This window comes from Daldinia loculata (assembly GCF_022478755.1).
Source record: "Daldinia loculata strain CBS 113971 unplaced genomic scaffold F4817scaffold_67, whole genome shotgun sequence".
Classification (NCBI taxonomy): Eukaryota; Fungi; Ascomycota; class Sordariomycetes; order Xylariales; family Hypoxylaceae; genus Daldinia; species Daldinia loculata.
Window position 1 is genome coordinate 86,434 of NW_026054921.1, and position 19,839 is coordinate 106,272.

Genomic DNA, 19,839 nt, shown 5'->3' on the forward strand with positions numbered 1-19,839 from the left:
ACTCTGCGATAGAGACTTGAGTTATCAACACATTTCTCATGTTTATGTGAACAAGTACGAAGTATCATCAAAGTAGCATCAGTCCCGTGTTAACTACGCCGTACACTGGCAAGCCTACCTACCTAAGTCTTATGAGATCCGGGCCATACTCTCCAAGCTAAGATTAACAGGAATTTGTTTTTTGCAATAACTACGGATCAACTGCATAGTACTGCATAACAGCTACCACGCATGTAAGCTCGCTGCAACCTCAGCTATTGGTCTTCTCCACAAGTTCGGTCGAAGCTCCCGTAAGTCGATAAGTGTTTGTAGGCTTCCAGAGTCCAATGCAGAACTCAACACTCAAGTATTTGGAACTAGCAAGTCCAACTGCAGGAAACAGCCTTCTTCGTTTAATGGATCGATCATACGTACCATCTTACTATGAATATCCTAATGGACAGTCTGCAATGTCTACAGCAAACGAGACAAGAGCTTCAGGGGTAAGATTGGAGGAGCAAACGCGGACAAACGACAAAGCCGAGTTTCTTATCCAGCTGCCCCTCAGAGAAGATACACCGTTGACAAGAATCATTTCTAAAGGATGTATCTAATGTAGGGGAATCACTAATCAAAACAAAGGTCTCAGTCGCATACCCATCTTACTACGTACGTACGTACGAAGCCAAACTCAAGCCACCGCTTTTTCCCCCGCTCAGTACCAAGAGTTTGGCTATCCTCATCCTGGGAAGAGACGGCGAGATCTAGACGTCGGGGTTCGGAAGTTTATCACGACGGTTGCAGCGGCAAGGTACGCAGGAGTCTCCATTGACCCCGTCCGCAGTTGCGATGTCAAGCTGTCGCATCATCCCACGTTCGTTTTATGCATAAGTTTGTATGTGAACGGCTCCAAGTGTGGCCCTTGCATTCCCGCATCGTGGGACCCTAGTCACCGCCCACGGATTGGATGCTGGCTTGCTTACCTACCTATCCAAGAAGCTGGCTACGCTTCCAACGTCGAAGCCACGGAGCAATAAATGTTAGGTCAATGGCGAACTGGTGTTAATCTACTCGGCACTGAGCGGCAAAGGCGCATACATTCGGAAGCGAAACCGATCTCGTTTATGACCCTTGTATATCTTGGTCGTTCATTCTTCCATTCTGCCTTATCGGTAGATCACAAACTACCGTTCTCCTCTATTATAGACAGCCATGATAAAGTCGCTTGAGTAGAAGTTAGACGAGTGATAAGGTAAATCTACAGGTTATCAACCTTCAGCTCGTATACTCCAACTTGAGTAGCAATGCATGGGTCACTTTTTTGTTCGCCTTCCAAGCTTCAGCCTACGAGAAGATCCCACTACGTAGTTCAGCAGTAGGTACTACTTCGTACAGAAGTGAGACATGCATATAATGCTATTGACTGGTTTGCAGCATCAAGATTCGCTTATAACCTCCTTCCCCCTAAAGGCGCTTGATTGCAACATATATCGGATCGTTACTGTTATATCTCGCCACATGGTATTCCGGGTATTTTATTACGAGTATGTAACGTGAGTAGTATCCGGCGCATACGATATAACGACGTCGATGTAAAGTTGGGGTTAGATGCTCTACTACAGTACAACAAGTAGGCTCCTGTCTATCTGCGACCGAAGAAGCAAGCCACCTTTCTCCTCCATGGATATCCTTGGCCGAGATCAGAAGGATTCGTTCCTTTGGCTGGGACTAGGCGTATGTATGTACAGATAGATGAACATCGACGATACAATGTGTCTACTTGTCAGATACAACCAGAGACCTACGGCGCATGTACACTCACGCATCCACTCATCCACTTCGCCAAAGCGAACAAAATCCCTCGAGCCACCATCCAGCCCGTGCTGCGCCGCTCCCCTGCACCACTCTAGTTTTCTAGTACATAGCCGGCAGACTTTCTCGCAGCACGTCTTCTCGTTGGTGAGTGCCCCGCCGAGATTTCACTTACTGCCTCACCTCACCTACAATACACTACACCCAATACATCGAGGGGCCAACCCTTCTTGGCCCGTCCTGCCCAATCCGTCGGCTGCGTTCTGGGGCTTTCTGCAAAGTACCTAGGTACCTACCTACGGCAAATACTGTACATATGCGCGGTTTTGAAGGAATACGAACCAGAAGTCCTACGCACCCGGGTACGCAATTTCCATGTGCGCTCACGCGTGGGTTGACTACCTTAGGTATGCAGGTAGCTTAGTTGTCAGCTTCCCCCAAAGCCGAACGTACGTACGGTGGGTTAGTGGATCGACATGGCTCCGGCGAGTTGGGGGCTGCAGAAATCGAAGCCTGTAGATTTGTAGATAGGTCGAGTTGTGGCCTTGTGCAGAATCGGCAACAGATCGTCTACGGGTCCTGCGGCTGTGGGATGGGATGAGATGGGATGAAGATAGATGGGCGGCTGGTCGGGGGGGCTGGTCGTCGGGCAGTGCGTGATCAAGATTTTACTAGAGGCGCTGCCGTCCTGGACGGAGAGCTGAACACTAACTAACTGCGAGGAACGTAAGGGACGTAAGGATGACGAAACGTCGATAGGCATCAACGTATGGGTAGAAGTGCTTAGCTTGCGTCGGCGCTGCTTCGATGAGTAAGACCTAGAAGCCTTCTAGTCTTCTAGTCTCAGTCTTAGCCGGCGCTCCCGTTCAGCCTCTACTCCGTCCGGGTTTCGCTCTTTTCTACTACCGCCGCTACCGAGCAGGCCTTGAGACATCCGGGTTAAACAAGTACATACATACATACCTACATAACACCATCGTCACCAGCTATGTAAGAAGATCCATGTTTCACGTTCGAATCCTAGCACCTATAACATCCTACCAGCGGGTTTAGTACCTATCGGGTGAACCCTCAACCAGCTATAGACTAGAAAAGATACGCTGCAGTCAGCTTATCATTATTACCCGCCACGTGGAAGACGCATTGCCTCCAGAAGTATGTTCCCTTACTATGTATGTACAATACGGAGATCATAGATCCAATTCCCGAGACTAGACCCTTCGCTGCCCGGTATACACACCTGATCGCACCCGCAAGATCCGCTGACTCGTAATGTCTTAATAATAATCGGCAACGCGGATGCGCAGCTGGGGACAAGCACAAGCGCACTCGCTCGCTCACTTGTCTGGCCACCCGATCCGTCGCCGCGGTCCCTATTACTACGACGCCTTCCCGGATTCCTAAGCCATTCCCTCGTCTCTGACACGGTCAGCTCGTCGAGGCCCCAGGTCTCGCGGTTCGGCCGAGTTTATGTGGAGCCCGAACTCGACTTCCTCCCGGACTTAGGGCCGTCGGGCTGATCGTTGCCTCCTGCTGGTCGATGCACGTGGGCGCAGGGCCGCCGAGTGTGGCTTGATGTAGACCTTTATCCCAGCGGAGATCTCGGGATGCAGGTAGATAGATCCAGGACTCGCTGGCTAGCTAGCTAGCTGATTTATAACCCGGCTTTCCTGACGATGATGTTATGTTATGTTATGTTATGTCATGCTACGAACTTCGAACGGCTTACTATCGCGACAAAAGACCCATATCAGACGTTGTCTTCTTGGCATCATGGTCCTGGTTTCAGCCACGTCCTTGCTGGCTATGGACGTGGACTACCAAGGCACGGGAGGAGAGGAGAGGAGAGGTGCGTAAGTAAGGGAAGGGGACTAGTAAAGACATGTTCTACTTGCTTCGGTGAGGATCGACCTGCCACCGCTTTGCATTTCGAGGACACATCATTATCGTGTCTATCTCACTGCTCCTGTCATAGGTCATCTCGGGCGAGTCATACCGACGAGGGTCTTGCTCGGCACACAGTTGTTCCCTATCTTCGCTTATTCCCACGCCGGGGTCTAGACTTTTGCTACTTTCTGGTTATCGTAGATAGGCAGATGTTACCTCCGCCAATCCTAAGATCTTCGTTGTGATACCGTTCTAGGTTCGTTCCCTCTCGCTCGGGTGCGGAAAACGGACGTTCATAGGTTTGGAGCAATCGATGTGCCATCGGAACAAATAGTTAGTGTGTGTGTGAAACATCCGGGCCGTAGCGATCTGGGAGATGTCGGTATCCCAACCGATTGATGTGCTGTGGTGAGGTAGGAGATACAAGCGTACGCACGTAAGCCATCCCATTCGGCCCGTGCGGATGTGGTTAGAATCTGATCCATACGTTGGTAAAAGTCCCTGTGGGGGTGTTCTGTCTGGTTCTACCTTTACGTGGGACTCTACTTCTCTCTCCATCGGTGCCGAAGGGATGGTATATGGGTGGCTCTCAGGGCTACGATGAATATGTACCTAGGTTTCTTACTTGCGTTGGTACTAAGATAGCCCTGGTTATAATGTGTACCTAGTTATACAGACATGCCCGTGGTTCCTTTTTCCATTAGTGCCTTGCTCAAGAGCAAGTGAACAGTAAGCCGTGTTAGAATACAGTCCTAACAGTTAGATATCATACATTCTAATCCTGTGTCAACGAACGGTAGGAATATACGGCTAGCCTAGCTGTTACACGGATGCGTCTCATCGAAGGGTATCCTCACACACGTGCAGCAGGGCAACGGCACTAACCCGCTGCGCTATTTATCGAACCGGGCGGGATGTGGTTGGCAGCAGGGCCGTTGGTATTACCTGCAGATACTACATCGTTGGCATATGTAGTGACGACCCAGAGCTCCGGGTTCCCCACACTACTAAAGATTGTATTTTCTGCGGGATAACGAGCAGATTGGAGTGACAGTGCGGTTGGCGTTGTAGTCTAGGGGCTATATGATGTGTGACTGGAGAGGCGTTTGTGTGTATATCGTGTAATGGGAGTGGGATATTGGTTGGTTAGACTTTGGAGATTATAATAAAGCCATTTAGCATGTTTGGATTAATGTTTGGCCATGGGACCTGTGTCTATACTATGTTCATAACTTGGTTAACTGTTGTGGATATAGTTAATTCTCGAGAAAGGAGATATAAGTGGGCAAGAAGACAATGACGGTCCAAAGTATGTTACGCTCATTGTTAGAAAAACCAAACGAATAGCTATAGAATAATAGCTAGGCTTTAATTCGGAATAGGCTAACCTAGAATTTACTATTTTCATAATTAAAAACGTCTCATGAGGCCGGCACGGAGACATTATACAACTTTTATAAAACATATCGTATGAATACCCTGGGCCACTGGGCTTTATGCCTATGTCTAAAGACCTTGAGTATATAGCATATTTGTTAAAGTTAAGTCCGGTCACGCCGTCTACGGCTGTTGCTATATCTATATTACCCCGAGTGCTGAGAACATACTTCATCCTTGATAAACCAGAATATCGGTGGTATCAATGACAGCTCTTGTTTATATCAGCGGTCTAGTCTTGTCCTGGTTTATGGTTCTTCGTGCTTCAATATAATTGGGTACTTATTCAGTTGTGTTCTCACTTAGGTACTCGTATCCTCGCAGAGAACACTAATTGATAAACGACACATCACTTTAATCATTAGTCAACTAAGCAGTTAGCATTGGAGGAATTACAATGAGACTAGGTAGTCAAACCCAGTTAGGGGTTCCCCAAGTCTTTTAGATTCATCATTTCAAAGGAGTTTATCCTAGTTGTGGAATTTGATCGGAGGGCAAATAGTCATGATGATAATAACATGAACCTGGATCTTATGATAGACACTTGCTTATATATTAAGGTAGTTAGGTTATAACAACTGGTGAATAACTCGGTTCTCACTGAATTGCAAGATAGTGACTCTATGCCCCCCTTCATATGAGTCGAGTGGGTAGCAAGCCAGACAGCCATATATATATAAAAAAACACGAAGAAATCCAAGTTCAGACAGGAAATAATGAGAACGATAAACTTGTATTCCCAAGGTTCAAGTACACTTATCTACCTACCTAGGGACCTGACCCTCGACAGCTGCCAAACCACCCGCTGGTTGCTAGGCAGCCAAGTTTAACATAAGTACACCATTAGAAACCCATTCCCTCACCCCTGATCGGCAGCTGCAAACCCAACATGGCCGTGGTCTAGTGGTTAATGAAGTAGGGTCAGAAATAATCCTTAACTGGGTTTTTCGTAGGAAACCAGGTTCGAGATAGCCCCAGGGCGGCAGGAAGGCCAACTGTTCAGGTCAAATGGGGTCCTTGAATACTGAGTTCCGAGCTTTTTTGTCGACCTGTTATTCTTTCTTCTTTTTTATTTATTTTAATCATCATTTACTATTTTCATAATCATATACAACCTTTTTTTATCGATGCAGAGATTATGTGGCTAATGGATTAGAAGAATCTATTGATCATACGACGTTACTACAGAATTGAGTCTTATTGGACTATTTCAGGGGCTTCCAATCGCAGAGCCGCAGATCACATCAAACAAACTCGGAAAATCAGCAATAAACTCCCGACCTTTGGCTTTTGGTCTAGTCAATTCATGCTATCAACATCCCTGGTATTTGTAGGTTGACCGTCTATAATCGCATACAGATTCGACCTGCCCTCAAGGACTACCGGCGAATTTTTATTTAGTCCTCATCCCAGTTGGGGTTGGGTCCCGGTGGCTTCGGTCCGCCAGCTTGCCTTGCTACGATGATCTGGTCTACCGATAGCACTGTTCGCGCTGCCTCCGTCGCCAGCTTGATGGCCCAAGACTTGGTGACCATAAGGTCTAGGATACCCTCCTCCTTGGCATCCAGGGTGCCAGTGCCGTCGTTGTTCTGTAGCAAAAGTGATGTCAGTATTGCACTACGTGTATGAATAGCAAGGTTGAGGGTCTTACCTCTATGTCAACTCCTGTAGTCCAGCCGTCCTTCTTGTTATGTGCCGTGTATAGTCTACTTAGCACTTCTGTAGCATCCAGACCCGCACTCTCTGCTATGGTCCGTGCTACAACCTCGAACGCCTCACCGTATTTACGGATGGAGTATTGCGGCAAGCCGGAAGTCTTGTCACCGAAAGCTTGTATCCTTCCCACGAGCTGTATCTCTGTGGCACCTGCACCGGGCACTAGTTGTGCATCGCGGGTAATAGCCTTCACCACGTTGACTCCGTCGTCCACCGCTCGCTCAACGTCGTCAAGGTGATTTTGCGTAGCACCCCGGAGAACGATGGTTGCCGTCCTTGTGACCTCGTCTTCTTGTCTGAATACCGTCACGCGGTCTCCGCCGATTTCGAGGGTCTCGACGACGTCTACAGATCCCATCTCGTCAGGCATGGGAGCGCCTAATCTGGCAAGAGGAGTAGCGCCAACGACCCGGCAAACCCGCCGTAATTCAAACTTGCTCAGAATCTTGATGACGAGTATGCCGTATCGGTTGAGGTAATGCATGGCAAGCTCTCCCACGGTGGAGCCGGCGATTACGACTCTCAAACCGACGTCGTGCAGCTCCTTGATGGCGGCTTCTAATTGCTCTTCCTCTCCCTTGGTGAAGTCCATCATTTCCTTAGCGTTGTGTAATAGCACGGTACCCTTGGTCTCAGTCTGGCTTATGTCGAGGGCACAGGAGAAAACTGCGACCTTGGCCTTGGTGGCCTTCTTGACAGATCCATCTGGCTCCTTGGGGAAGACCATACCCTTCACCACTTTGCTCTGCTCTAGGCTTCCGCCCATGATCTTCACTACTCGGATGTTGTCGACATTAAAGTTAACGGGGTTTTTAGGGAGCACGGCGAGAACGGCCTCGGAGACAAGAGTGGCTAGTGTATCCTCGTTACCGTTCTGCTTGCTCGCCACCACTGTCCGGATCGCCTTGCTTAACTGTTCCTGGTTCCTAATGTCATCTACCTTGTCGACGACGAGTTGCTCCAAGGCCTCAAGGGCGAATGCTTGAGCGCGCTCGTAGCCTGTGACTATATCTGCAGTCTTTAGGCCCATTCGTAGTAAATCTTCGGCTTTCTTGAGGAGCTCGCCGGCGAGAACTATAACAAGGTTTGTGGCATCGCCCATCTCAGCCTCCTGCTGTTGACTGGCCATAACCAAAAGTTTGGCGGCGGGGTGGACGACGTCGAGTTCCTTGAGGATAGTTGCAGCATCGGAAGTGAGGATCATCTTCTGCAGATGGTTTATAATAATTTTATTTCGGCCATAAGGTCCTAAAGAGGTCTGGACGGTAGAAGCAATAGCCCGGCAAGCATCAATATTTCGAAGCACGGCTCCATCTTCGGCGTCGTAGCTATAAAATGGTAATATGGTTAGGCACCTCTTTATTATACAAGTTCGCAAGCTGTGGCGGGGTGAAGAACAACATACTTGTTATAGCCTTGCTTGAACAGGCCAGCATTTGGCGCGTTCGGGATATTAAGCGACATAGTTGTTGATTCCTTTGATTCCTTTGATTCCTTTCTAGGTAGATGTCCAACTTCTTGTTGACTCGGAATAGACCAGGGGTGAAGACTGAATACACGCCTCGTCAACTATTAAAGTGTATTAAAGTGGGAGACTCCAAAGTTGAAGCTTCTACCAGAAAAAAAGTAGTGGAGCTAGGTACATCCTATCAAAGCTACTAGGAGGTACATAATACATGCGATACTTAGTTACTTCCATGGAGCTAGTGTACCTAAAGGCTAAAGCATTGAAGCAAGCAGACCTAAGATAAAGCCTTGCAGCAAAGATGTGGGCCATAAAGTATATATTATCCAATCAAAATTCTAAATAAGCAGCCTCGTCCCTTAACAAAAAGTAAGGTACCGTACCACGCTTCGAATAAGCTATGGACATATTTCGTCGCGCCTGTTATCTGCGCCGTCTTTTGCTCTCTTCGTCATCTTATTCTTTTCAACTTCACCGTCGGATGTTTGTTAAACACCACGCAATATCATTCTAAGATATCAGCTGTGATTCAGTATCGGAATAAGAAATACGCAATTTAATTATCTGGCTCGCAGTCAGATCCTGAATTGGTGAAGCAGCTGCGACACCTGTCGCATTGTATAAAGATGGCTCCGCAGAGCAGTAAGTGCACACATTCTTATCATCACCAACTTGACAGCGCAAGCACCTCCAATCTAGGTGCCCAATAATGAGCACCCTCATATTACCTTCTCGAATTAGCCATTTCCCATTAAACTTGTTGGTTACCTTGTCATTATAACCTCTCACTATCCTCACTTCAACGTCAACAATCAACGATGGATCTTCCGCCCTTATTTCGATTCAGTCCCGGAAAGGGAAAACGACCCGTTCAAGTTGGACATACTAAACCCGCTGAACCTGAACTATCTTCCGAAATTGAAGATAATGCTGCTCGGGGTTGGAGTCACGCATCGTCAGAATATACTAAGAACACGAGCTAACCATATAATTTTATAGTTAACCCTCCCGCTCTACCTCCTACGGTCGAAGAAGCCTACCGACGTAAATGTATCCAACTGAAGGAGCGCACCAAAGAGATCGAAGATGAGACAAAGGCCTACCAGCTGCGACTGAACCGACTCCAGCGCCAAGTCCAAAAACTACGTCTCGAGCGCGCATTCCTCCTCGAGCAGGTCGCTAAGCGCACGAGCACCAACGTAGAGGATTCTGAAGGCAGCCCTAGTCCTCCGCCGACTGTATGTGCTAATTTCCTTCTTACCTGTGGAACGTTTACATTAAACAGATGTCTAACTATCTAGCAGCCTAAGGATAAGCCGCTCAGAACCAAGCGTGGGCACAGGAAGCCGTCCCTGCTTCCCATCTCTGAGCCGGGCGCCGGGCCGGGCGCGACTTTCATTAATCAGAACTTAGCGACGCTCTCGCCGAGCTCCGACGCCTATTCACACTCCCAGCTCGACCACGGCCGCCTTAATGGCATTGCTAAGCGACCTAAGCGACCTAGCAACGCCTTCGAAATCTACTGCAACGACACCCGACCCGTTCTTCAGGCCCAGCATAAGGAAAAGATTGCAGCGGGAGAGTTCCGTCTCGAAGAGGAGCTCGCACGCGGCTGGAAGGACCTACCAGAAAAAGAAAAAGAGGAGTTCCAAGTCCGATATGAGCAGGAGTTGGCCCAATACAAGGAGGCTGTTGAAGAGTATAAGCGCGAAGCAAAAAACGCTGCGCGTGAGCGCTCGCGTAACAGGGACAGAGACCACTTCGGCAGCATCTCTAGCAGTAGACGTGGCGGTGGAGGTGGTCGTTCGGCCCGCTTCGAAGAGGTCCAGGATGAAGAAGGAGACGAAGATCAGGATGTCGAGATGGCGGATCCTGGCGACCACGAGCCTGCAGGCGATCAGGATACGGACCCAGAGACCGAGGTTGACGAGAACGACGGCGCGGTAGACGATTAGGAGGGGTACAGCCTTAGATTCAGACTTAGGCCCTCCAACAGATAGAGACGGCTTTAGGAAGATGATCCGTATATGAGCCGGCGGGGAAGAACGAGATCCTCCCACCGCTAGGACCCTTAAAAATTTGGCGTTACGGTAAGGGACTTTGGCTTAGCTTTGGCTTTGAGTGTAGGATTAGGATTAGGTATTATGCTAGGCCTGGGAACTAGGAAGTTAAGATAATAGCATTAATGAATCAGAGAAAAAGAAGGTTTAATTTCTATGTACGAGGACTTTGTAGGGGTTGGTTGGTGAAAAATGTGAGCTTTTGTTTCTGTTTCGCGTTGAGGGAGTAGTCAAATATCTAACCTGGAATTGTGAGATTATTGAGTGATTCAGTCTTATGCGAGGTAGATATGTAGGTAGATTAGGTCGGTTTTGCTGTGAAGCGCTCCTATAGTGTATAATACTTCCGAAAAATGGCACGCGGATGAAGTAAGAGGTAGATACACAAGATACACATGACGAAGCTGACGCGCGAAGAAACTATTGATATTAACGCCATTCATTACCCACGCTGCTATCGCCGCTTCAACTGGACGTTACTTCGATTATGTACCTAATGTATGCAATGATGCCTATCCTATGTTAGAGGTAATATAAAGCCGATACGCAGCCCAAACGCCAAAAGCTGCAAGCTACTAGTACTGCTATGTGGTGTGCTGTGCATATCATATGTATGTGTATATGTATGCTATCTAACCGATGCACCTGAAACCGAACACCGCCCGTCCTTTCTTGACCTGTATAGAGACACAAATTGGCCTGGCTCGCTCTCTTAGTTAGTGATGGGCGAAGCTAGGTGGTTAGTCTACGCCTGCGTAGAGGTCGACGACAATGTTGACGGCTGCGACTAGGATTTCCGCGGCGATGAGGACGATGACTGTAGGTATATGTTAGTTGGGCTGATATACACCCAATAGTTTAGACTCATTCCATTCGGAATAGGTAGTAAACCATATAGGGGAGGGAATAGGGGGGATGGATATGTTAGATACTACGTACCGATCCACTCGAGTTTCTCGCCATGACCATGGCTCAGCTGATCTTTAAGTACGGCGAGCAAGTCAGCAATGACGTCGAGGCGCTCAGTGAGCAGGCGGACACGTTGATCCATCTCGAGATAGCTGCGGACGGCCTGGTAGACGGGCTCGAGATGGGGTTCGACCCAGAAGAGCTCGGGGGTGTCGAGCACGCTGCCGTTGAGGTGGATGCTGATGCGCAGGATAAACAGCTCGCCGATTTGCATGTTGATTTGCGACCGCGACAGCGCGATCTTACCCGTCAGAGCTATCTGCGTCGGTATGTCCTTGCATGTGTCGACTGTCGATGCGATAAGCTCTTCGAAGAGGGACGTCTGTTTGGAAGGTTAGTTATCTATTCACATTGTATATATATATGAGGGTAAAGCATACCTTGACGCTTTGCGCCAACGCGTGGGATATGGCTAGCTTCGTCATGTAGTTCCCCTTGTCCCTCAGCGTGATAAAGTCGTTGTATATCCGTGGCTGGTACTCATTAGTGTAGTAGAAGTTGAAGCACTCCGTCTCCACGTCGTCCGGATCTAGCTTATCAAGTTCGAATTTTGCGATGTCTTTTAGGAACCGTTGCTCGTGTTCTGGTGACATGCCCCATATCACAACAACACCGTAGTCGAATAAGAATACCTCTGGTGTATGTACCTGGATGTCGAAGTCGGCACCATGCTGTTGGTGTTCGGAATGCGAATGCGGATCGTGTATGGCGCTCTCATCCTCAGAATGTGTCGGGTAGGAGAGGTCGTTATGTACATCCCGGCCGTTACTGAATGTCTGCTCGGTATCTGATGCGCCATCTTGTTGTGATTGCAGGTTCCGCAAGCTTTCCCTCTTGTACGCATCCGAGTGTTCTTCTACTTCGCCGGTAGAATGTCTCCTTTCGTAAGTTTGGATCGGCCTTTGCCGTACTTCTTCCACCACCTCGGCTCGCTCTACGGATTTCCCGAGCGTGTAATTATACGGCGTGTATATGCATTCATCAATCAGCTTGGGATTTGCCCCCCTATTTTTACCCCTGCCCTTAAGGAATCGCATCAAACCTTCCATATGGTACCTTGTAGCCGTACAGTAGGCCGTCACCCGTGGCAGCCTTTCGCGGTCTGCCTTGCCTAATCGTGCGGCATCTCTCCTTGCAGTAGGATCTTTAATACGTGTATATTGCGAGTAGACATCTCTGCCGCTCTCCTCATCTGGACCCTCCACGTCAAGTTCAGGATTCGGTAATAATTTCAGCTTCTGTGCATTCTTGGAACTTCGCTGGGGGCCAATTTTTGGTATAGGGTTGGCTGCCGGCGGGAGAGCGGTGAAGACGGCGCCGTGGCTGTTACGTCGACGCAGGCGGTTGTTCAGCGCGGAGAGCATAGGTGGCGGACCAGCAGAGCTGCTACCCGAGGCCATAGAGCTAGGTAGGCGTGCATGACCAAAGTTGCCTGTAGTACCGGGCGAGGAGCTTAAGGATGAGGGATCGGGATCGATTGTTCTCGTTACGGGATTGGGGTTGAAGGTTACATTGCGCGCGCTTCTAGGACGGTTTGCGTCGTGTCGTAGGAGAGGAGTTCGCTCAGACGTCAGGCTGGAGCTAGTTGAAGCTCTTGGTGATGCATCCATCGTGATACTTATCTACTTGGATAATACGCGACTTCATATAGCGATAGGAGCCAACTGAGCCTGCTACTAGGTGACCTTTGATGTGCGATGTGCGATGATAGCTCTCCTTATATTAACTGCTACCGTGTTGCCATATGAAAGATGAAACTCGCGGATCCAATTGTTTGCTCTTCTTATCTCGGGAATAATTTCAAATCATGAATCAAAGTACTTGAGCTTGCAACACGAGTCGGTGTGACAACGTGGGAGAGAGTGTGTATTGTTACGGCCTAAGAGGTTTGTTTTAGAGACGGGACGCAATTCTCGGGGCTAAAAAAGAAGCTTGTATTTATGACGTTTGACGAATTGACCAACGTTGAAAGAAAAAAGAAAAAAGAAAAAAGAAAATAAAGCTAGGCCCGGCTTGTCAACGCCGACCCCTGCAACATTATTATTTTTTGCGGGGATCCTCAGTCCGTCTTCGTATTTATCTGTATATTACCTGCAAATATGTATGGTCAATACATATCAGTACCTGTAGCCAATACCTACATAAGGTACACGTGCATCACAGTACCTATGTACATGTAGTAGCATAGGTATTATACATACATTTATGCATAATACACTTTCCTATTATCGCCAGTTCCGTCGTTAGATGCAAACGGTTTGAAAAGAGGCTCAAGATGGAACTCCAGCCCATTACTTCTTCTTAAAACAAGTTCGATCATATGCATAACCTCCGCCTGTTTAACATATTAGTTCCGGGTCATTCTCTGACCTTCCACAATCATAGATGCCAAATCCTAACGCCGGCCATATGAAGCCGAAATAACGCCTCTCGGCTTATTCTGGACAAATGCGGAACGCAGCCAAGAGAAAACTATGCGTCGATAATCTTCGACTCTAGTTTGAAGCCAACATTATTCAAACGGTCGATATATCCCTGGCCTAAACATGCAGGGGTATAAACACCTCCTACGAGGTCGAGGTCGTCTTGTAATATTGTGCAGGCAGCTTGGCTAACAAACACCGCAGTCACTATTACCAGTCGTTAGCTTATAAGTTACATCTAACTAAAAAGTTAGGTGCTTACAATAATACAATCCGCCACTATATTCAGCCTTACACCATGCTTGCTTGCCGATGCTAGGTTGGACGTCTGGCGTTGCGATTCCGTGGAACTGGATATACTCTTTTGCCTGATCTTCTTTACTTGTTCCTTCGCCGGGCTGATAGACGAAGTTGCGCATTAACTTTCGAATTGGCGAGCAGAACATAAGCAATGCGCCGCCGACTATGAGGGTATAGTGCATCGCCATACCCCTTAGGTGGTTCTTCGCTTTTATAAATTCCCGGTAAGTAAAGTTCGGTCCATAGAACTGCTTCTGCAACGATGGCTCCTGTTTGAACAGACCCCAGGTACGCTGCACAACTGCTGTGTTAGTCCCGGCAGTCATGGAGGTTGACATGAGTCCAAGCTTGGGGATGGTATATAAGCCTGTTAGCTTTGAAAGCAACGAAGGCTTAGGGGCCTGTTTTGAGTTCGGGACAGGAGATAGAGCATATGGTTTGTGAGATTTAACCACTTCTTTCCAGTGAAAGACGTCGAAGAGCCCTAGGAGCGTATGGAGAGTACCACCCGACGGTGCACCACTATATCGTGTTAACTTCCCGCTGGTATAATTGGGCTAATAACTTACTGTATCTCATGTATTTTAACCACAACGTCGCCCACCGGGGCTGAGAGCTCGGATCGGATGAGTGATGCCATCGAGAAGGTCATTAAATCCGACGGCACAGATTCGATGGCGGCCTGGGGGATCATGCAAGCACCCGTCGCCTTCGCGGATGCTTCATACTTCTTGATCATAGATGCGTGCCAAACAGCCTCGCCGGTGCAATCGAAATAGTGAGTGCCAGCTTCTGCGCAAGCCTTGAAGGCAAACTCTCCGTATTTTGCATACGGACCAACTGTCGTGATGAGCGCAAAAGTCTTCTTGGCCAACGCCGCAAGATCTGCGTCATTGAGACCACATATCTCAATCTCTGGAGGCTGACGATCAGAGTTCAAGGCTTTGCATCCTTGAACTACATTCCGCAGCTTGTCAGCAGATCGACCGGCTATCGCCCATTTTAGATATGTTGGGAAGTGGGTTGTGATATGTTCCGCAATCAGTGACCCGGTATAGCCTACCAACGATTAGCCGTCTGAATATACTTAATCTCCTACATAGTAACCATTAGGTAGTCAATTTACCAGTTGCGCCGAACACCACTAGGTCATATTGGCGAGGGTGTTTCTTGAAAGACATTATGAGTTTCGGTCGAGGACGATGCAATTAGGACGAATATAGGTAGATGGGAAAAAAGTATGAAGAGAAGATGCACTCGACTAGATATCGACGTAGGTCTTCGCTCGAGGTAAGAAGCTCCTTTACATGAAGGAGATGCCTATTATACTTGCGATACAGGTAATACTTAGGCTAGAGACTGAGGAGACATGAAATATGTGGCCAGTATTTTTCTATCAGGGCTATAATATATATATATATATATAGATAAATAATACAGTACACGCAGATCAGGCCGTTTGATATTCCCTTCTCCCATTTCCGGCACCGCTTCTGATAAACTAGGTAATAAACTAGGATACATACATACAAGAGGCTTTAAAAGCGGTAATCACGGAGCGCAGTTCTAGCTACGAAAGGAATCAAGGCCGTACATACCTCGGCTTCACATCTCCAAATGAAAGAGAACTCCGGCGTTTCGTGAATATCAATCCGGTGAGAGTACCGTAAGTTTCGGGTGCGTGCCTAAAGAAGTTTAGTCCGCAAGATGATCTCCGCAGGGATGGTTTTATGGCAGTGTCCCTCCGCCTTGTTAGACTCTTAGATGACGGGAGCCAATGAGATGGATAAATCATGGTCCGTGCTTAAATCGTGCTTAAGCGAATCGGAGCATTTTTTGTATGCTCCGTTTACTTCCAGTCTACGGAATAATTGGAGAATGATTTGTATGGGTTAGTCATTCAATCACCTGACCAACTATCTTATCACAACCTCCCAACCTCCCAACCTCTCCCCCCCCTCCTATGTCCCCTTTTAGCGCACTTGCCTAACGTGGTCCAAGCTTTTAATTATTCGTTCGCTTAGACCCTAGTCTGGACCACCACCAGCCGTACTTTCTCACAAAATCAAAAATTCTAAGCTAGCAGCCCACTCAGCAGTCCAACCTGGAATTTGATTGAGGAAATTTCCAATTTCGACCACAACCGAAAAACACCCAACCCTTCCATCGTCATTCGCACTCCACGAACAAACCTCACATCCCTCAGACAAAATGACGAAGCGCACAAAGAAGGTCGGTGTTACCGGAAAGTACGGTACCAGGTAAGTAACTCAATATTTTCGTTGGTATCTAATTTAGAGTCCCTCGAGCGGCCATGTCATCGCTGGTGGTCCAACGCGACCAGTCTATTGAGACAAAATTACAATCTCCCAAACACGAAGAAATACGCTCGAGGCGACCTAGTTCCTACGAAGCAAACCGCTGACGATAGTCCTCCCGGATAGATACGGTGCCTCGCTCCGAAAGCAGGTCAAGAAGATGGAAATCACCCAGCACGCCAAGTACACCTGCACATTCTGCGGCAAGGTCTCCGTCAAGCGTCACTCCGTCGGTATCTGGGACTGCAAGTCGTGTGGAAAGACTGTTGCCGGAGGAGCCTACACTGTCTCGTATGTTGAACTGCAATATAAACTCTGCTAGAAGGGCGAGAGACGTCAGTGCTAATATTCGCGTTACAGGACCGCTGCTGCGGCTGCCATGCGATCAACGCTGCGAAGATTGAGGGAGATCCAGGAGGTTTAGACGTGATGTGAGGGGGAACGGCTATTTTCTTTGCATTTGGCTTCGGTGTACAGGAACACGGAATTTTCTACGCAAACCATGAAGGGTCATGACGACGATCGATGAATTCCCTCAGTGGGCATCAGTGAGATCGCCTACGGATCATCGATCATAACCAAATGCCAACAAGAATTACTATGAACAAAACATCCTGATTGTCGGAGTCGCATTATACGGCCCGGCTTTATCTAATAATGCTCTTATGTGAAACCTGCTTCTCAATATTGCCCAAGGACCCGTCGTCTAGACTTTTATCGTCGGATCTACGCTTTTCGAGTCATCGATTCGATGGAGAGTTGTTGGCGAGGGTCGCTTTAATTGATTATCCTAGGCATCTACCTCTGCCGTTCGAGATGTCGACTGGCCTTGCACGACCTAGCACGTATTAAATGTGAGGATATTTGACGCCAGGGCGGCTGGTGCATATTGAAGAGCAACAGTGCGGCTTGAGGACTTTTATCCTTGCCTAACTGCTATATGCTCGAATTTGAGCCCAGCTGCTCCTGGCGCAGGTATGTCGTCAACCCTGTTTACTTGCATGAGTCATTTAGCTGCCTAGTAGACTCATTCCTCAAATAGGATTCATGTTGACGCAAAGTCGTAAGGCAGCACTCATGAGACAAGTGTCACGTTGAGAGGCAACCGTCTTCGAACTATATGCGGTTGGATAAGCTGCTCGGGCTCGAGTGCGAATTACCGAATTCCCAAGATAGGTATAAAAAGACCCGATCCCCATCGTATTCTCGCCTCATCCGTAATCGGCTACCAAAGTCCGGACCTAGCTTGTTTACTTATCCCACCGCACAAGACTTTTATCTGATGGTATAGGCACCGGTCTTTTGATTACTACTAATATAGTCTCCAACTGGCTTATACATTTTATCATTGGCCTGGCGAACTGTACCTGAAATCGAGTTTATTCCTCATTCGGTAAATTACAGATCCCGTGGTACATATTTAGGATAGCCGAAAGAACCGGAACTTGGAGTTTTTCCCTCCCAACAAGGACCCGTCGTTGAGATTTCCAACCGGGTATCGGTAGGTTTGAGAATCAGGTCATACGTAAGATGTAAGTGGGTAAGAATTACACCGGAACATACCACTATACCAAGGTTAGAAGGTTCAATGTTGTATGAAGAATATCCATCGCTAATCCTCGCGAGTGCTGACTGGTCAACTATTCGGAACGTCAAGGGGAAGACGAGTAACGCTGCATTAGCTGCAACATTGAGGATGCACATTTGAGGATGCTGCATGACCAGTAGGTATATGTAGGTACCTAACCTAAGGTTTCTTACTACTAACTTTGGAAGCGAAATCTGCTTATTCGTACTATATTCACTGTGCACTTACTACCTACCAACATTGAACTTTGCCTCTTATTTTATCTTACTTATACGACTTATACGTACTTTGCCTTTGACACGATCTACACATCTGCATATCTGCACAGTACTTTAGGTACCTATCTAAGGTATATCTCTTATGCAGGTATTCCTATGCGGATACATGTATTCATAGGTACCACTAGAGGACCTTATTGGCACCTGGCAAACCGACATTGAATTGGAAAGTCGCAGATGCGCTTGGCCCGGTTTAACACTACCTACCGAACTCTCTTCGTCTCTATTTATAATTTTACGAGTTTCGTCATGAAAACTTTAGGGATTTATCTCATCGTTTTCTAAATACCGCCGTCTAGATTCGGAGCTGGTAATCTCAAGCCATCCAAGCGACTTACTGTCCAAGTTCCGGTGGGTTGAGCCGAAAAGTACCTTGTACAAATTGCGTTCACGAGACAGCAACGGCAACAACAATAGCCACTATTCGACTCATCAGTCTTTGGCCCACCCTTGGGTTCATATGTATGTACTACTGCTATTAGAAGTCGAGTAATTTGTGACTTACGTACCTAAGGTAGGCAGTCCCTAATCATCAGCTGCCCCCCTCTCTTCCAAGGTCTATTTCTTACGAAGCCCTAGTGCCTGGATTGCCTGGATTGCCTTGAATTACCTACCTATGTAGGTACGGAGGAAGTTGAGACTCCCCATGTTCAGCTCTCACTGAGAAAGTACTAAAGAAAGTACCGAGTACCGAATAACTACCAAATACCAAATACTTACCAAATACCCCCCCATTAAAAAAGGGTCCAGGGTTCAGTTGGCGTCGGCTGATTGGGTCCGGCACGGTGACGCTTGGACCAGATTAAGGTGGCAGCGCTAAATGACAAAATTCCACGCTCTTTCAGCACCCCTCTATTCTCTTTTGACCTTTCTATCATTGTGTCAACCACCTTGAAGTCCAAATCCACACTCCGCGCCCACTTCAGTGTTCCTAGTAACTCGCCTAGCACCATAACAAGGCAAGGCAGTGGCATAACGAGATACAGAAAAAAGCTGCATTTGTCCAAGTCCTCTGTTTGGCTTTTTCTCCGTGGAATAGTCATCAGTCACCTGTCACTTATTTTTTTTTTCTGTTCCAAAAATTAAAATCTGTACCAAACCAGAACTTAAACCCAGCATCCATCCTCTTCCCATCAAATTCACCCCCTTGTTCTCTCCTTGGTTTATCGGTTTATCGGTTTATCTACGGATTACATTAGAGTTGTTTAAGCTCCAAAACGCAGCAAACTACAACACAGTATTAACTCGTTCGAATTTCCGCCACATCTCGTTTCTAGACAAAGCTCGGTTTAACTGGTCAGCCAAGCATAAGCCATAAGCCATCTATTCCCTCCAGACGCACACACGTCAAAGCGACCTTGGAGCTCTCCGGAGTCGATTCATTCTTCTAAACTTAAACGTCAGAAGGGGTGATTGTGAAGCAACGGAATTGGCCACCCAATACTTAGCTCGTTTTCCAATCATCCCTCTAGTTTCCCTCCAATAAGACACCATACGCAACTTACTTGGTACTTGGGGAACGCATCATCGTCATTTACCTTAACACTGCCTTTTATTTTCCGGTCCCATCTATTCTCTTTACCATCTACATACCTAACGGTTAGGTT

General features: G+C 47.6%; 5 protein-coding genes across 5 annotated transcripts; 2 read left to right on the forward strand and 3 right to left on the reverse strand.

Moving 5' to 3' along the window:
* Nucleotides 1–6,259: 6,259 nt before the first annotated feature.
* F4817DRAFT_349864 (T-complex protein 1) lies at nt 6,260–8,521 on the reverse strand. Its single transcript, XM_049304884.1, has 3 exons — nt 8,237–8,521; nt 6,767–8,159; nt 6,260–6,704 (listed from the first exon to the last, which is right to left on the reverse strand). The coding sequence occupies exons 1-3, from the start codon at nt 8,293–8,295 to the stop codon at nt 6,513–6,515; spliced, it is 1,644 nt and encodes a 547-aa protein (XP_049155152.1). The 5' UTR covers nt 8,296–8,521; the 3' UTR covers nt 6,260–6,512.
* A 276-nt stretch (nt 8,522–8,797) lies between these two features.
* F4817DRAFT_368407 (uncharacterized protein) lies at nt 8,798–10,251 on the forward strand (the record flags this gene model as incomplete). The annotated part of the gene is made up of 3 exons (XM_049307233.1): nt 8,798–9,235; nt 9,296–9,534; nt 9,601–10,251. Exons 1-3 carry the CDS (start codon nt 9,115–9,117, stop codon nt 10,249–10,251), a joined length of 1,011 nt encoding a protein of 336 aa, XP_049155153.1. The 5' UTR covers nt 8,798–9,114.
* An 845-nt stretch (nt 10,252–11,096) lies between these two features.
* On the reverse strand, nt 11,097–12,935 carry F4817DRAFT_319823 (DUF155-domain-containing protein; the record flags this gene model as incomplete). Its single annotated transcript, XM_049301107.1, has 3 exons — nt 11,097–11,173; nt 11,296–11,647; nt 11,706–12,935. The coding sequence occupies 3 exons, from the start codon at nt 12,933–12,935 to the stop codon at nt 11,097–11,099; spliced, it is 1,659 nt and encodes a 552-aa protein (XP_049155154.1).
* Nucleotides 12,936–13,476: 541 nt separating this feature from the next.
* F4817DRAFT_349872 (uncharacterized protein) lies at nt 13,477–15,417 on the reverse strand. Its single transcript, XM_049304885.1, has 4 exons — nt 15,175–15,417; nt 14,618–15,107; nt 14,011–14,570; nt 13,477–13,955 (listed from the first exon to the last, which is right to left on the reverse strand). Exons 1-4 carry the CDS (start codon nt 15,227–15,229, stop codon nt 13,798–13,800), a joined length of 1,263 nt encoding a protein of 420 aa, XP_049155155.1. The 5' UTR covers nt 15,230–15,417; the 3' UTR covers nt 13,477–13,797.
* A 587-nt stretch (nt 15,418–16,004) lies between these two features.
* On the forward strand, nt 16,005–16,907 carry F4817DRAFT_254936 (ribosomal protein L37ae). The gene is made up of 3 exons (XM_049299203.1): nt 16,005–16,309; nt 16,493–16,657; nt 16,727–16,907. Exons 1-3 carry the CDS (start codon nt 16,260–16,262, stop codon nt 16,788–16,790), a joined length of 279 nt encoding a protein of 92 aa, XP_049155156.1. The 5' UTR covers nt 16,005–16,259; the 3' UTR covers nt 16,791–16,907.
* The last annotated feature ends 2,932 nt before the right edge of the window (nt 16,908–19,839 follow it).

Coding starts and splice junctions, on each gene's coding strand:
- F4817DRAFT_349864 (XM_049304884.1), bottom strand. CDS start 8,295: ATGTCGCTTAATATCCCGAACGCGCCAAATGCTGGCCTGTTCAAGCAA. Junction 8,160..8,236: donor TTCAAGCAAGGCTATAACAA/GTATGTTGTTCT, acceptor ACCATTTTATAG/CTACGACGCCGAAGATGGAG. Junction 6,705..6,766: donor CTACAGGAGTTGACATAGAG/GTAAGACCCTCA, acceptor CTTTTGCTACAG/AACAACGACGGCACTGGCAC.
- F4817DRAFT_349872 (XM_049304885.1), bottom strand. CDS start 15,229: ATGTCTTTCAAGAAACACCCTCGCCAATATGACCTAGTGGTGTTCGGC. Junction 14,571..14,617: donor GTTAAAATACATGAGATACA/GTAAGTTATTAG, acceptor AACACGATATAG/TGGTGCACCGTCGGGTGGTA. Junction 13,956..14,010: donor TAGTGGCGGATTGTATTATT/GTAAGCACCTAA, acceptor GACTGGTAATAG/TGACTGCGGTGTTTGTTAGC.
- F4817DRAFT_254936 (XM_049299203.1), top strand. CDS start 16,260: ATGACGAAGCGCACAAAGAAGGTCGGTGTTACCGGAAAGTACGGTACC. Junction 16,310..16,492: donor ACCGGAAAGTACGGTACCAG/GTAAGTAACTCA, acceptor CCTCCCGGATAG/ATACGGTGCCTCGCTCCGAA. Junction 16,658..16,726: donor GGAGGAGCCTACACTGTCTC/GTATGTTGAACT, acceptor TTCGCGTTACAG/GACCGCTGCTGCGGCTGCCA.